This window comes from Struthio camelus, chromosome 6 (genome assembly GCF_040807025.1).
Source record: "Struthio camelus isolate bStrCam1 chromosome 6, bStrCam1.hap1, whole genome shotgun sequence".
NCBI classification, from domain to species: Eukaryota; Metazoa; Chordata; class Aves; order Struthioniformes; family Struthionidae; genus Struthio; species Struthio camelus.
This window is the reverse complement of record NC_090947.1, coordinates 46,182,868-46,197,917: the sequence shown is the minus strand read 5'-3', so window position 1 is coordinate 46,197,917 and position 15,050 is coordinate 46,182,868. Positions and strand designations below refer to the sequence as shown.

The 15,050-nt window shown below is 44.8% G+C and overlaps 1 protein-coding gene across 11 annotated transcripts in view; it reads left to right on the top strand.

Moving 5' to 3' along the window:
- The window catches only part of ACVR1 (activin A receptor type 1), a 69,635-nt gene that overhangs the window by 23,244 nt on the left and 31,341 nt on the right, over window positions 1–15,050 (top strand). For 5 of the 11 annotated variants that reach the window (XM_068949440.1, XM_068949445.1, XM_009666526.2 and 2 more), the window contains exon 2: window positions 9,347–9,420. In XM_068949440.1, coding sequence (XP_068805541.1) covers window positions 9,347–9,420 — 74 coding nt within the window. Of the gene's footprint in view, window positions 1–4,997; window positions 5,349–5,996; window positions 6,191–6,388; window positions 6,601–7,763; window positions 7,863–9,346; window positions 9,421–15,050 lie in introns of those variants that run through there. The other 6 variants (XM_068949443.1, XM_068949444.1, XM_068949441.1 and 3 more) reach the window with 6 other exon arrangements.

Genomic DNA, 15,050 nt, shown 5'->3' with positions numbered 1-15,050 from the left:
ACCTACACTGTAACTTCAGCTGTCAGTTTTCTGATAAGATTATAGTGTAATTCTCTGAAAGAGTTAAAACCGAGCTGTAGGTCAGGGTTGTGTGGGGATATTGTGCATCATCTCAGTGTTGTACACAAACCATGACACAACCTTGGACTTCGGTAGCGCGGCGACCTGACGTAAGCGCAGCAGTTTGAAATCTGGTTTCAGCCCAACATTATGATGCAACGCCCTCAACCGCATGGTGGAATTACAATGCGGAAAGAGCTCTTGTCATCCTTTCTTGCAGCCCTTCCTCTAAAACTTCCTCAAAGCTCTGATTGGTGTGTTTAGTTTTTCAAGAACGAAATATTTGTGGCCATACAAGTAGTGCCTCGTGAAATTGCAAGAACCAGCCTGTCAGGAATCGAATCAAACCTGTATCGGGAGGGATAGCTGACAGTTGCTTTGCTCGGTGAAAGCGAAGTAAAATGCGTGATGAAAATAGAAACTTCTCTACCTTATCTTTTTTAGACTAAAGCAAAAAGAGGAGTAATATTCTGATTGGAATATCATTTTTATTTAGCAGATGAATCTTTAGAATTTTAAGAACTGTATTTTATTTGAAGAACTATGAGGTGATCGTTAAGACGAGACCTACCCTCCTCCTTGCTAATTTTCATGTAGTGACTGAAGGTGTGTTTTCACTGTGATTTTTGAATCAACTGCTTAAGATTCTGCTGCTGCTGAAAGGGATGTTCCCAGGCGTGACCCCCCTCCTCCCTCGTGCTGGCACTGCTGACGCTGCACCTTGGGGTGACTTGGATCAGCAGATTTTTCATTGTGAAAACTAAACTTGGAGGAGAGGAGACAACAGTGCTCAGCCTCATCAGTGATCTGCTCCAGCCTACCCTTGGGCCTTGCAGTCACCAGAGCCAGGAGGAGAGAAGGTGCCTAGGGCGGTGGCATGAGGTGAGGACGAGGTTGGACTGCCTGGTTTGGCCTCTTAGAGAGGTCTAACCTGGTTGTGAGACCCTGTCCTAATAAAGCTCGATTCTGATCTCCTGTCAAACTGCATGGCCTTTCTGTGCAGGTAGGAATTGAGTTTCTGCCCATACTTTGTTTTGCTGGCCTGGCAGACACACCCAGAATGTGATATAATGATATATTGACAGTTCGTTTTGAAACGCCTGCAAGCTGTGGAAGCATGTAGTACATGACAAAAGAGAGAAACACAGATTAAAATCTTTATTTAATAAAGTATCGTTAGCTAGATGAAAGCAGGCCAAGTCTCAAAGAACTGGATTTTGGATAGGTTAAAAGTAAGTAGCTGTCACTGAGTTTTCTGTTATGAAGAACAGAGATGCAACATTTATGTGCAATTTCTGATCACTTGTCAGCTGAAGATATTTGTGTTTGGCTCTTGTTCGCAGCTGGTGGATAGATCCAGGTTCAGTTTTTAGGGGGAGAGAGACTTTGTACCTTCCTTTAAAGTTCTGTACTGAGATCTGATAGTTGATACTAGTTACTGAGAAAGAACAATTCTAGTTTAATAAAAAAATCCTGCATCTTGTAGCAAGATTTGAAGACAGGATGTTTTCCTTGCCTCTTTTATGCCTGAGGCCCCAGCACAAATTAAGTTGCCAGATGTTAACTGAAATTCTCTGCTTTGTGTAGGCATTCAAAGTGGCCCTAGCAAAGTGAGTGGTACCCAAGGTTGTCTATAATTCTGTTGAATTTATTTTAATGGACAGGGAAAATGTCCAAGAAACTTTCCATTGCACAGCTGCAACACAGCCTTTTCATGCCAATTGCAGAATGCAGTTTTCCCTTCTGCAGGAACTGTCCGTGTTCCAATACCTGTGTAGCAATGAAATGTGTATAGTATAATAAAATACTGTCTTTGTTTAATGTTCAGGGTGCTTAATGAGCTTCTGAAAGATGTGAGAAGCAGCAGTAATTCAGGTACCTCTAACAAAGTGTCTTGAATTGGTACTTACAGTATTTGTGCCTAGGGTATATAGTAAGACGAAGCTACTGCATACTTACTTGATTGTTCACTTGCTTTTCTCATGAAATTGCTTGTGAATGCATATCTGTTAGTTGCCCATATAACGCAAACTGTGTCGACTTGGTTCTTTGCACCTATGGAAGTGTGTCTGTAAACTTCAAGATGCTCTCAGTGATGACACGATCACTAACTTAGTGAATGAGCAAATTTAAGGAATGTTATTGTGTGAAGGCTCTGCAGAGGAAAGCTTTTCCATAGTACAGCGTTAATCCTTCGTCACTGCGTGCTATTGAGTTTACTTATCCTGCAAGGCAACAAATGATATGTAAAGATACACACGTGGCTTCAAAGGCACCAGGAAGTTGCAATATATGTTAGGGTTTTCAGATCAACTTTAGCATGTCTGTGCCGCTTCATTGCTTGTGTAAGCCATCCAGTGTCACGTTGCCTAAGACACCTGTATTGATGCAATACCTACACAAGTTGAACCTTAACAGTTGGGCTTCCTAATGACAAGCTACCTCTCTCTTCAGTCTCCTTTGACCACACTGAGTAGTTTTGGTGCCCAGATACAAAGTCCTGAGTCCAGCTGCTCACCAGCTGACCTATATGGGGAACCTGGCATTATTGTTAGTGTTTTCGGTGCCCCTTGTGTATCCTGGGCCTTGAGTTGCTCTGCAGTTCTCCAGGGATTACTCCTCTTCTGGACATGAGAGCTTTGCCTTCTGCTCTCGTTAAAGGAGAGGCTGTACTTGTGACTCTTGCCGCCTTCTTTCTGTCTTCCCCCTTTCAAGAAAGGGAATGAAGAATTCCTTGCTTCTGGTCCACTTCTTTATCTAGGTAGGTCTCCCCCTCACCCCCCTCAACCCTTGGGTGAATTCCCCCCGCCCCCAGCTATTGTATATATTTCTTATTTGTTCTCCTATGCTGTGCAGTTTCTGTAATTGGTATGTCAGCTGAAAGCTGTGGGTGACAGCATAGGCAATGAATGGATTCTTACTTGAAGCCAGGCGGGAGGCTAAACAGAACTTTATTTCTATAAGTGACTTTGTTACTTCTTCCGTTTCTTTTAAAAAGCTAGGAAGTGGCTCTTCATGAGACTGCTCAGAACTATAACCTTGTAAGGAGTAGCTTTGCTTGATTTCCTCCTGGGTGTTTTGTTCTTACCCGGCAGCGCTGTGATTTTACTTTTACGTTGCCAGTACGGGGGAACCGATATCTGATAGAACACTTCACTGTCTTCATTGCTGCGGTCATTTGAACCTGAGATATTTAGCCTTTCAAGGTGACAATCTTTTGCTAATTTTCTTGAGCTGAAGTGCAGGGAGCGTTGATGCGTGCTTTCTGCACTTGATGGTGATTCCAAATGGTGTTAGAGGCTGACTTCCATCTTGCCAGACCTTGGCGACAAAGGTTAGGTTTTGGGAAAAAAATACCCAAGTTTGCCATCCTCTAACATTAGGAATGTCTTTGTATGTGCTGTTCTGAGGATATTTGATAGTTCACGTGAGTTCCAATTAAAAAATAAATCAGTAAATTATTCCTTTTAAATGCACAGCTTTCCTTTTAAAGACACACCTGTTGATGTGTTTAGCTGGTGTGTGGCTATTGTGGATGGTAGAGTTACAATTCAGTATTATAGATGTTTTCTCTTGATAAAAATCTGGTGAGGTACATGCAAAATATGTACAGCCCTGGGGCTCTTGGCCGGTTGCCACCGGGACTGTCAGTGATAGTGTGGTGATTCTGATCTTATCAGAAAAGTCAGAACTCCTCTAATAGTTTGTGTTCCCATGTCTGTGTCATATTAAGATGAAATATAATGTTGAATTTCTTCACTAATTGGGCTTGCTCTCTCATCTGGTGCATTCTTTGTGCTCTGTCAGACTGATGGCGTTAGAGGCCTAAACACGTTTCCCAACAACTTGTGTTGGTATGGTAATTCACGTCATCTTAACTCCTGGTACTTCTCTTCCTTAGAGCTTGTTGCAGTGGCTATCTAGGCCATCCCAGCTATGGAGCGTAGGTCTCACTCGGTTGTTGCTGTCGGGCTGTAAAGGCAAGTGTTAGGAGAAGACAAATAGAATTTTCTTGTGGAGAAAAGAAAGAGGGATATATATTTCCTCTGCAAGTGAAAATGTATTGGGAATCGTGTTTTCAGAATAGAGTCTTCAAACTGTTGGGACTTTATAAATGCAAGTCATAGTCTTCTATTAATTCTTAGATCTAAAAGAATTAGCTATGGGTCTGTATGTTAAGTTGGATAGTCCTAACAGAGTATTGTATCTGACATATGATAAGCATCTTACTGTGCATTTATGCTTCTTAAAACTGTTCAATCAGTTCCTTCTTTGGAATACAAAACTGGCTTTCTGGTTGATACCTGCCTATTCTGGAACTAGGTTCACTTTGCTGCGTGCGGTTTATAACAGATCTGTCTGAGATTCTGTGAGCTTCTCAGCACTCAAGAGCTGCCGCTTTGGGGAGATGTTTCCATAGTGACCTATAGGAAGTTTAAGCTTTTCTAATTATATGCTTTCGTAGAACAAAAATTAAAACAAGTCATCTGCTTGTTTTTTATTTTACGTGGACGGGAAGTCGCAGGGTACCGTGTCCCGCTTCCAACTCTGCCACGCAGCTTCTGATGCTGAAGAGGGGTGCCGAGCGCTCAGGTGGCGGGTACTCGGCTTTGAATGCTCTCTAGTGGTGGTTGTCGCTGTAATAATTCTCAGTGCAGGAAATGTTTGAAGAGGTGCAGTCAAAAAACAGTAAAACTTATTTCCATTTTCAGATGCATCAGTCCTTATGCATTACTCTGCTGGTTGCTTTCTAGTCCACCTCTATCAGCGACTTAGAGACCTTCAGGCATGGAAAACTGTAATAAAGAAGTAGTCGTAGTTCCTGCGTAGAGCAGAGGGCCCGTTCCTTAAGTCGGAGAGAGAAGGTACTTAAGGGGAGGCCGCGCGCCAGGCTTATCTCGGCGGCAGGAAGCGCGGGGCTGACACTCGAGGAGGCCGGGTGCCGCTGGGGCGGCTGGCGGCCGCGGTGCTTATCGCTCGGCGGGGAGGGAGGTGGCGCGGCCCGCGTCGCTCCGAACCGCCTGGTTTCCGTGGGTTCATGTCCCTCCAGATACGAGCGGGTTTGAGGACCTGCTCTCGTTGTGGGTGTTGGATCGCAGCACTGATTTATAAATGGTTTTCTTTCGAAGTTTATTTTTAACTACTGACTTAACAGGCTCACGGCAGATACGGCATACTCTCAGCAAAATGGCAACCGGCAAGGGATTTTGACATCTCTTCCAAAGTTTTTGGCAGGCTTTCAGCTGTCTAAACACAGTGTATTGGCTGGAGCTGGATAATCACGTACAGTAAGAACAAATCTTTCCGTCCTTCCCTCCCTCCCTCTTGTCCAGTTCTACCTGAGATGTTTTCTTGCCTTAAAGCAGAGGGGAAGGACTTGACGTGGCTTTAGCGTAGTTAGTTTTATTGTTGATTTTTACAGTGGATGTACTTGCTCTCAGATCTTTTTTGAAGGGGAATGAGTACTTTGTCGGGTCAGAGGCTCGCGTCCAGCTCCTTCCCGCTCCCTTCCTCGCAGTCGCAGCGGGGTGACCGAGTTGGGCGGCAGAGGGGGCTGCGTGGGCCGCGTGCCAAAAGCCCCCGAGCTGTGCCTGGTCTGCGCATACACGACACAGGATTTTAATTGGCAATAAATACACGCAGGGTGGATTTTTTTTACGGACTGTTGTGAGTATGCATAGCACTTCACAGCAGAAGCAGACAGAATATTCTTTGAGACCTTCAGGAGAGTGAACGTCTACAGGAACGAGATTGCATAAAAGCAGGTTTAACTTTTTGGTGTTTGGCTTTTCCTTTGAGAGGACAGCGTACCTTATGAAATGCATGACGTTTGTCAGTAGCTTGCGTCCCCCCTCCGCCCCCCCCATTCATTACAGGAAAAGTCTATTCATACACGTAAACCCTTCCAAAGACGTTTGCACAAATAATTGCTTTCTGACACAGGGCTGACTGTTGGTCAGTCAGCAGGGCTTTTTATAGACGCTCCGCAAGCCGTTTCTGGAACGCCCGGATCCAGCGCCGGGGCCGGGAGGCCTCCCGGCACAGCGACGGCGGCGCGGCTCCCTGCTCTGCCCGGCTCCAGCTGACACTGGCCAGCTGAGTCATTTTGGGCGAACTGCTTGATTTCTGTGTGCGTGCACCTCTGTTTCTTTAGCTGTAAAGCAGGGAAATCATACCAGCCTTTTTTTTTTTTTTTTTTTTTTTTTTCCTGTTAGGCACTTAAATGTATTTAACAGTTTGGTGTGATTTTGGGTGCGTTATTTGATGAAGGAATGTCTACTGTCGTCGTGGTTTCATGGCTTTTTCCTTGTTTGATTCATTTGGCTAGGACTGGTAAAATGCTCGTACTTGCTGTTGAATTACCGTGTGCTACAGCCCGTGCTTGCTTTGTCCTGAAGCACAGGCGCTGTTTGTGGACGTGGGGGCGCGCGGAACGAGAGGGTGAGGAGCTGATTTTTAGCGCCTGGTGAGTGTGTTACTACTCCCCCTCCTGCAACGAAGAAAAACGCAGCAAAGCAGTTTGTTTGCCTCTTCACTGGGGTGCGTTTTGGTGATTTCCTTTCTGTTCCTCTACTTTGAGAAATAGAGGTGTGGGGGGGGCGTATGTTTTATTACTTTTGTGTTTTTGTTTATTTGTTTAGTGGATCTTTACTGAGATAAACTGATCTTCATAAGGCCAACAAATGCCAGCAACTTGCAAAATTGTTCTGGTTTCCATACTGTTCTCTGCTTCCTGTATCTTAGATTCCTTTTCTCTTTAGCTTGTCTTCAGTTCACGTTTCAGATTTTTAATCTGATTTCCTGACAGAATTAGGCTGAACTCGTTGCTGTCCCCTTCCCACTCTCGCTGGCTCACGCAGCTGGAGGAAGAGTCTGAAGATGGCTCCGTGTCAGGAGGCTTGTGGAAGGTGGACGATGGATGAGAGCAGCGAGAGCCCCGTGGGAGGGAAGGCTGCAGAGCGAGCGTGTCTCTCGCTGGGTGGGGGGTGGTGGTTGGTGCTCCTCTTTAATTAGGCACTGGAGGATGCAACCATGAATTACGAATCTGTAGAAAACCAGGCAACCATTTATTGACTGTTCATAGAAATACTTACTATATTTAATGTCTTAACCCACTCTAGCTTTCCAAATTTATTTTTGTCTCCTGTCAAGCGCGATTTCCCTTTGTTCCATGCTGTTGCTCTGAGGGCACTTTCTGGGTGGAGCAGGGCACAAGCCTGGTGCGCTGTCCCTGTGAAGCTAACCTTGAGCGTCGCTTCCCGGCTGGTGCGGGCAGGCCTGTAGCTCCGCGCCGGTAGCTCCAGGGCTGCTGGCTCGCCCAGTTCCACTGCGGCTGCAGACCGGCATCATTAAAATCAAAGTTTTCTGCCTGTGCTCTTTGAACCGTTGATGTGTTGAAAGAAAGAGGGCATGTCTCACAAGCCACCTTTGTCTAGGCTTGCAGAAAGTTATCTGGATGTAACGTCAAGAAAAAAGCTTATGTAAGCTGTTAAGCCAAATGAAACAGAGTCCTGTTTGGGGTAGCTGAGAAGGACAATATCACTCTCATGCTCCCCCTTTTTAAGTGACAGAGCCCCTTCAAACTAATTCAGAGTATTAAATCTACTAACTGTTCTCTGGGATAGCTTTTTTCCACTTTGGACTCCTTTATATTTGATTACTCGATGGTCACACAGTATCTAACTTTATTTCACTGTTTCCAGCATAGTTGCTGAGAACTGAATACCAGCGTGCGTTACGAATGCGTTAGAATGCATTAAGAATGGAGAAGACGAAGTTACTCGGTTAGCGGGTGTTTAAAAGTGAGTTTCATTTCTTCTAGAGGTTGGAGTGGCTTGTGCTGCTTGATCTGCTCTGCAGGCAGAGCCTCTCTTTGAGAACTAAAACTCCATAAACTTGAGCTCAGATGCTTTTTATCATCTTAACTGATGATGAAGAGATTCCTAAAATGTTTTTCTTCTGCAAAAACAAATCCATGTCAGGAAAGAAATATAAAAGTGCATGGCTTGGCTTTAGTCACGAAGCACTTCAGCAAGCTGCTAATGATTTAAAAAGGCAACAACAGAAGATTTCTGTGAGGGGAAAAATGGCAATATCAAATTTTTTCCACGTTTCACCTGCTTCATTAGAGCTAAGTCTGAAAAACTGACCGTGAATACTCTTCCATAAGAAGAACGATAATCACTCTGTGCTTTGGCCAAAGAGAGCACCTCTGTTTCGAGCGGACCGCTTGCTGCTTTTGGCTGGAGCTGTCTGACGCGTGGTTAGGCCAGAGGGTCTGCACTGGAACGAAGCAGCGCAGGGCCGAGGAGATCTCCCGGGCTGTCCGGTCCTGCTTGTTGCGTTGAGTCCTTCTTGCAAACTGATAAAGACTCATCAATCATAGTTGGTCTCTGTTCCTTCATAGCGGTTCTCATTTTAGTGGAGAATTTAAGAGATTGCTATGGAAAACTTTCTTTTTAGAAGCCTTTTAAACCATTCTTACCATTTATTTTCTTGTAAAGACCAAGTCGCATGAGAAATATGACACATACAAGCAAATTCACTCCTTTATTTACCTTTTTTTAAGCCGAGCATGTGCCTTTACTGGCATGCTGGAAGCACCCCGAGTTTTCACGCAGGATGCAGTTACCTATCCACAGTAGCAGAGAAACGAAGCTGGGTCGTTGAAAGGAAAGTCCTTGGAAAAGCACCATAAAACTGGAAATCGCTCTTCTAAGAGTGATCTCCCTTAAATACAGCTTGCTCTTTTTCTTCCCTTCTAGCAACTGTCTCTGCTGGTTAAAGACAGTTGTTCAGAGTTTTCTGGCTGAGATCTTTTGTTTCCCCTCAAAACCTAAATAATATGCAGTTTTACAGAACCTTAAGTTCACAGTAACTTAACTTTTTAAAGACCTGTTTTAAAGAGCAAATTCTCTCTATTTTAAGTCTGTCTGTCTGATTACTTAAAGAGAGGTCAAGCTTTTCTATTGGCATTTTTATAAATTCACGCTGTAGTTGCAAATGGTGGTTGTGTGGCTCTTCAAAAAAAACCAACACACTTATAAAATTGCAATAAATTATGGATGTTATAAATGGAGGAAATGACTTGTTTAGGAAACAAGTCGCAGTAAAAATGAGATCACTGAAATCCAGTTGTTTTGAGTTTTGTGTAAGAAATTGGAGAAAGTGTAGATAAACACTTTTTTTTTTTTTTGCAGGAGGGATGGTTACGTTTTAAGAGATGTCACTGTAAAAGGTAGCTGATAGCGAGAGTGTGCACAGCTGATGTCTTTCTCTCCTGCAGGTCTACGATGATAGATGGAATTATGATTCTTCCCGTACTGCTCGTGATGGCTTTTCCCTCCCCCAGTTTGGAAGGTAAGTGGCGCGTGCGCTCGTGCTCCCTGCGGCCCCGGGGCTCCGATCGAGCGCAGGCTCCGTCCGCTGTTAGAGCGGGCTGGTGCAGATCCGTGGCGCTGGGCTTGTTTCACAGTCGGACAGCAAAGGCAAAGCCTCCTCAGGAAGGAGATGTTTGCTTTTCCACTTCAAGTTGCCTCAAAGGATGTTCATTGTCCGTGTATGTATCAAACGTGTGTGATTGGCATAGTGTCTTGCCAGTGCCTGGGGAGGGAAGTGGGAAACCTTATCTAAATGGCAAATTACGGAGCTATGTAATGACCGGACTTTTTTAGCCCGCGGGCCAAAGTGCGGTTGTGCCGCTGGCATTCTTCAAAGCGGACTTGTTCTGTGAAAGGGTCCTTTTATTTGGAGTATTTGTTATGAAGTGTGATAACTTATCCATGACTGCTCCAGTAAGATCTTTGAATATTCAAAGTGAGGTGTTTTTTAAATACGCTGTTATGTAGGTGTGTGGACACAGATGTGTCATGACCTACAGTAAAGATAAAGGCAAAACTGGACCGGGTGTGCTGCTAGAGTGAACTTTGAGAAGCGTTTTGTGGGAGGGCAGGAGCGTGTGAAGAGGAGAGGTGCACGTGCTGTATTCTGACTCTCTCTCCTCCTCTGCCAACTGGACACTGAGGAAGACTAGTGTTTCCTTTTCATGGTGTCAAACCGCAGTGCTGAGGGAAAGCTTGCCCGGTAGCATTTTTAAAGTGTGTGTTTGGGCCTGCGTGCCTCTCCCTGATGGCAGGGCTCCTGTGAAAGTCTTTGTAGAAGAGAGATGGCGATTCTGCTTTTTTCCTTTATTCCTTCCCTTCTCCTTCGCCCATACTTCCTGTGTGAGTTTTCATCATTTTTCTATTGGGCAGCTACTTGTCTGATGCACGCAGATACTGCTGTTGTTCTCCCTTCTTGTGTTTGCTAGTAGTAACGCTGTTGTATTTCCTTAGCAAATACTTTTTTACTTCCAAGCTGGTTATGTAGTAGTTTTGTAGTAGGAGGGAGGAGGAATATCTGGTCGACCCCTCAGCAAAATTTGGTTTACGTCTTTTCATCTAGTTCTGGGCTCCCTTGCTAGCCAGACGCCCAGCAGTGATGTGAGAACTCAGCGCTCTGTCCTTCAGACGTCTGTAAGCGCCGTTTAGCGCTGGGCTCAGCCCAGAGGCAGACCTGTGCTGCGGGAGTTTCCAGGGGATGCTCCTGTGGAGGTCCTTTCAGGGGAAGGCGAGCTGATGCTCTGCTGCCTGCTAGCAAGTTGAGGAGATGGGTCTTGCTCCACGTGCGAGCAGACGGCTGGGCTGCCGGAGGCAGCATCCCGTGGCTACCGCTCTGCAGCAGCAGGAGCGCTGTTGCTCGCCGCGCGCTGACCCTCAGCCCCTCTCGGTAGCCCAAGGATGGTAGCCTCTTTAGAGGCAGGCGTTATCTTGCCTGTAACCGGTAACATCGGTGACCGTAGGCTCTATGGCAAGCACCGTGTTTTCTTCTTTCTCTCTTCTAATTTCAAACTGATATCAAGCCCCCGACTAGGAACACAGCTTGTAAGCCCTTATTCTGGGGGGGTTCATGGGAGTTTGGGTCCGGCTCCGGAGCAGCTGAGTTCTCGCTGACTGTAGACCTGTGCCAGCGGTCCTGTACCACATGCTGTGCCCCTGCCAGGCCAGCACTGGTCCTGGCCACCCGTGACTAGCTGTCCCAGCAGGGTTTGGGGGCAGAGTCCTTGAGCCGAGCTCTGAGACAGCCAAGGAGTGACCCTTACCAGGAGCCTTCCAGCTAGCCTGTTATGGGATCACAGGGAAAGGTCGTATCCCGGAGTTGTTTTTAGAACCGTATCTGCCGTTTTCTTACGGAGAGACCTCCTTTTGCTTCTGTCACCTGTGTGTTGTTTGATAGGTGAGCTCTTGGTGATCTGTAGTGGTTTTGTGTTATCGCGTGCATCCCAGCTGCAGCATGTTCTCTGCATTAGCTACACAGCGGTGGCATTTTCATGGTTTGGTTTTGTTTTGTTTAGGTTTTCCTCAGTCTGTCTTTGGAAATATTCTCTCTGACAGTGTAGCTGTGCTTCTAGGGAAGAAGGCATGTTTTCATGTGTGCTTTTTCTGGTTTTTTTTGTTGATATTTTGGGGAGAGCAGGTGTTTGTCGTCTTCCCTTTGACATATGCACAAAATAATGGAGGAGGGGGAGGGAAAAAAAAAAGCAAAGCCTCTGGGTTTTTTGTCTTGCTATATTTACCATAGATCAGATCGTTTCCTTTCACTAGAATTGGTCTAGAAGATTTTGCCCTTTTTCATGGTTGGGAATATGTCCGGACGTATGCTAGAGTAGTGTCCGGGTGCAGGCTCTGCATTGTTCCTGGGCTTCAGAAGATGGGATTAAATACAATCTGGTTTTTTTTTTAACACTTTTGAAGTGCAGGAACACATCTTTTTCCCTACTTGGTTGCCCAGAAAATTCTTTTTTTTTTTTTTTTAAAGCTTTTACTATGGCTGTTACTTCTGTATTACTACTTGATTCATCTTGTAAAGTGGGGAAAGAGGCTGTTGCTCATTGCTGAGGAAACCGACCCCCGATTAAAGCACAGCACTTTCTAAATAACACAATGCCTGTCTTGTCTTGAGTATTATAGGCAAAGTCTACTTAGAATTTGTTTTTTTCCACTTACTAGCTGTTATGCACAAATGTTGTTCCTCGACATAGCTGGAAGCGTTAGGAGTATGATACGTGAAATACTGTCAGGTTTTCTGCCCTGTCTAGAAAGTATGGGGAAAAGCGTTTGCTACGCCCGACCCAGCTTCCCTACCGGACTTGAGCGTGAGAACTGAGCGCGCTGGAGGGAGCCTCGTGCCGCGTTGTCGTGGCCGGGAAGCGTTCGGCAGCTGCCGAAATGACTTGGCTGCCTGGACCGCTCGGGGCTCCAGGAAGGGGCTCGCCTCCCTCCCCAGCAGCGACCTGGGTCGAGGGTGCCGTTTCTGGAGACGGCAGCTCGGCAAGTCCGGGGCTGGCTTCTCGTGCCCACAGCACTTACGCTTTCTCCTTTTCTTACTGTGTAGCACAATAGTAAGTCTAAGCTGCTGTTTCTTAGTGCTGGAAAGTTCTAAGGCTCTTGTTAAATTAATAACTCCTATATAAAACAAATGTTTATTATTATGGCTATCATCTGAGTGCATGCAGTAACAGGCATCATAAGAAGAAAATAAGCTCTCAATGTAATAGTAATCTCTGCAAGCTTATTGGTTTTTGTTTCCCTGAAATTAAGAATCCTAAAAGGAAGATCACCACCAAAAGAAAGTCTAATGCATAGTTAAATGGATTTCAAGGAGATTTTAATTTTTCCTAGTCTGCTTTGCTTCATCTTCAATTCATTATGATACATAGCCCTAATAGATCTCACCTCTTCGCCTTATCCCAGTCCTTTAAAAAAGGAAAGAGTATTACCGCTTTTTTAACGTTGTTTGGCCTTTGAGTGTGAGTTTCCTGTATCCTTAAGCATATTCGATTAACCTCTTTCATACTACTGGAGACTTCCTCAACTTACTTATTTCCAAGAATTTTGAAACAAGCTTTACATGTGATTTGTAACCTTTTAGTTTCATTTCCAAGTTTCCCATTTGAAAAGAGTGATCCTACTCTGCAGGTGGTGACGCTCTTAGAGCCTAGCGGCGAGCATACAAAAAGGATAACAACCTTAATGTGACTCTGAGTGGTCTTTAGCGCCAGTGCCTGAGCCCCTGTGGTTTTGAAGGTTGAATTTTGCTGCGTGTCTCTGAGGTTAGCTGATGATCACAGTGTCTGTGTATGTACAGTATGCGGTCGCGGAGGCATGACGGCTTCCTACCGCACAACTGCGGGCTGCAAAACATGAGTTTACTGGTGGGTCTTCTCTCTTCCCTCTTACTGTACTTGGAAGTCTCCTTTTTTGCTTTACCGCCCTCTTTGGTAAAGAGGGATTGGATTAGATGGAATCGTTTCTATAAAGATCTGACTTCATAATGGTGCAAATTTTATGAACTGCGACCCAGTTTCTGTCCTGTTTAATTCTGTCGGTCCTCATCCGCCCGAGGTTTATTCCCAGCCCCATATTAAGAGGTCCTGCGCTTTCATGAAAGTTGTCCCTTTGAGGTTCAAGTGTGTGTATGTGCGCACAAAACAACGTTCCTGTAAGGGAGGGCATGCGGTGGTAGTGCGCTTTGAGAGCGTTGCTGGAAGGAAATGATTTGATATTGCTAAAGCCACTCTTTAAAAAGAACACATAATAAATAGAGATTGTCTTTAGAGAAAATTGACTCTTTCTGATTACTAAAGTTGTTTTTACTATTTTATGCGGTTACTTCAGTGCCTTATTTGATGACCGTATCGCACATTTAATGTAGGCATTCTATTCAAGCCAAACTTAGTTTAAGAAACTTGAACGTTGCTCTAGTGTAAATACGAAATGGTGGCCAAGTGCCTATTTTACTAGCTGTTGGATGGAAAATGAATCCCTGTTTTAAACGCAGAGATATCACCCCAAAATTAAGATATAGTACCAGAGAAATCCATTACATGTATTTCCTTAGAGATTAAAACTGTGGTATTCTTCCAAACAGTTAAACAAAATGTCTACAGTCCAGGAATTAGATACAACATATGAAACGTTACCAAACTAGAGAGTAACTGATCATGTGAAGTAACGCTTTCGCATAAAAGCAAAACCCTTGCGTTTGTCTCCTTGCATATATGCATTTCCATAGTTATCCCCAGTTCTCAAAGTCTTGCAGTTTGGTGTTTTCTGGGCATCCGTGAGCACATGGGTTTCATTAGTAGTAACTTCAAATTTGAAAGGCTGGAGGCCTGTGTGCCTGCACCCAGGAGCACTGTATCCAGTGCAGCATACTCTGTGCAGTCGTAAAAAGGACGTCTGAAAGATGGTTAAACATTGGGAATTCCATTTCACTGATTAAACTGCGGAGTGTCTTAGTTCTTGTTCTGTTTATATACCTAGCTCATTCACAGCAATACATGGGGCAATCTAATTGCTGTCTTTCACTATGTAAAGAAGCAAACAAAATAAAGGAGCTTCAGTTTTGACACTTTCATAATAATAAGCCATAAGCTGTGTGAGAAACTTAAGACATGAAGCTCTGTGAGAAGTTAATGCAAATCTCTGCGTCTTTGGCAAGTCAGATTTTGTGTACGCAATAAATTATGTGGACCAAAAGTGCAGCAGTGAGTCTGTATTACGAAACAAAAATCTATGCAGTGAATGTGTTTAGGTAATGGAAGTATTTTTAAGTTTGGCTTCTTGCCTGCTCATGTTGCCTGGCTGCTTGCTGCATATGTAGTTAGCCTGACTGCATTCCACGTCTGGAGTTGTTATTGGGTAAGTGTGTGTGTGCGTGTGTGTGTGTGTGTGTGTTTTGGGGGGGGTTAATCTGTTTCAGCCATCTCTCTCGATTGCAGCCCGCCGGTGCATTTGGCGGTCATATCCGCTGCACAGACTTGCTAGCGCAAATACGCTCACGAGAGCTGTGGAGAATTATCGTCCGATACAACTGTGACTTTAACGTGGATTCACCATATGCCAACAAAACTATGCTGTGCCAGTGCAGCTGGTTTCGCTTGGGAGAAA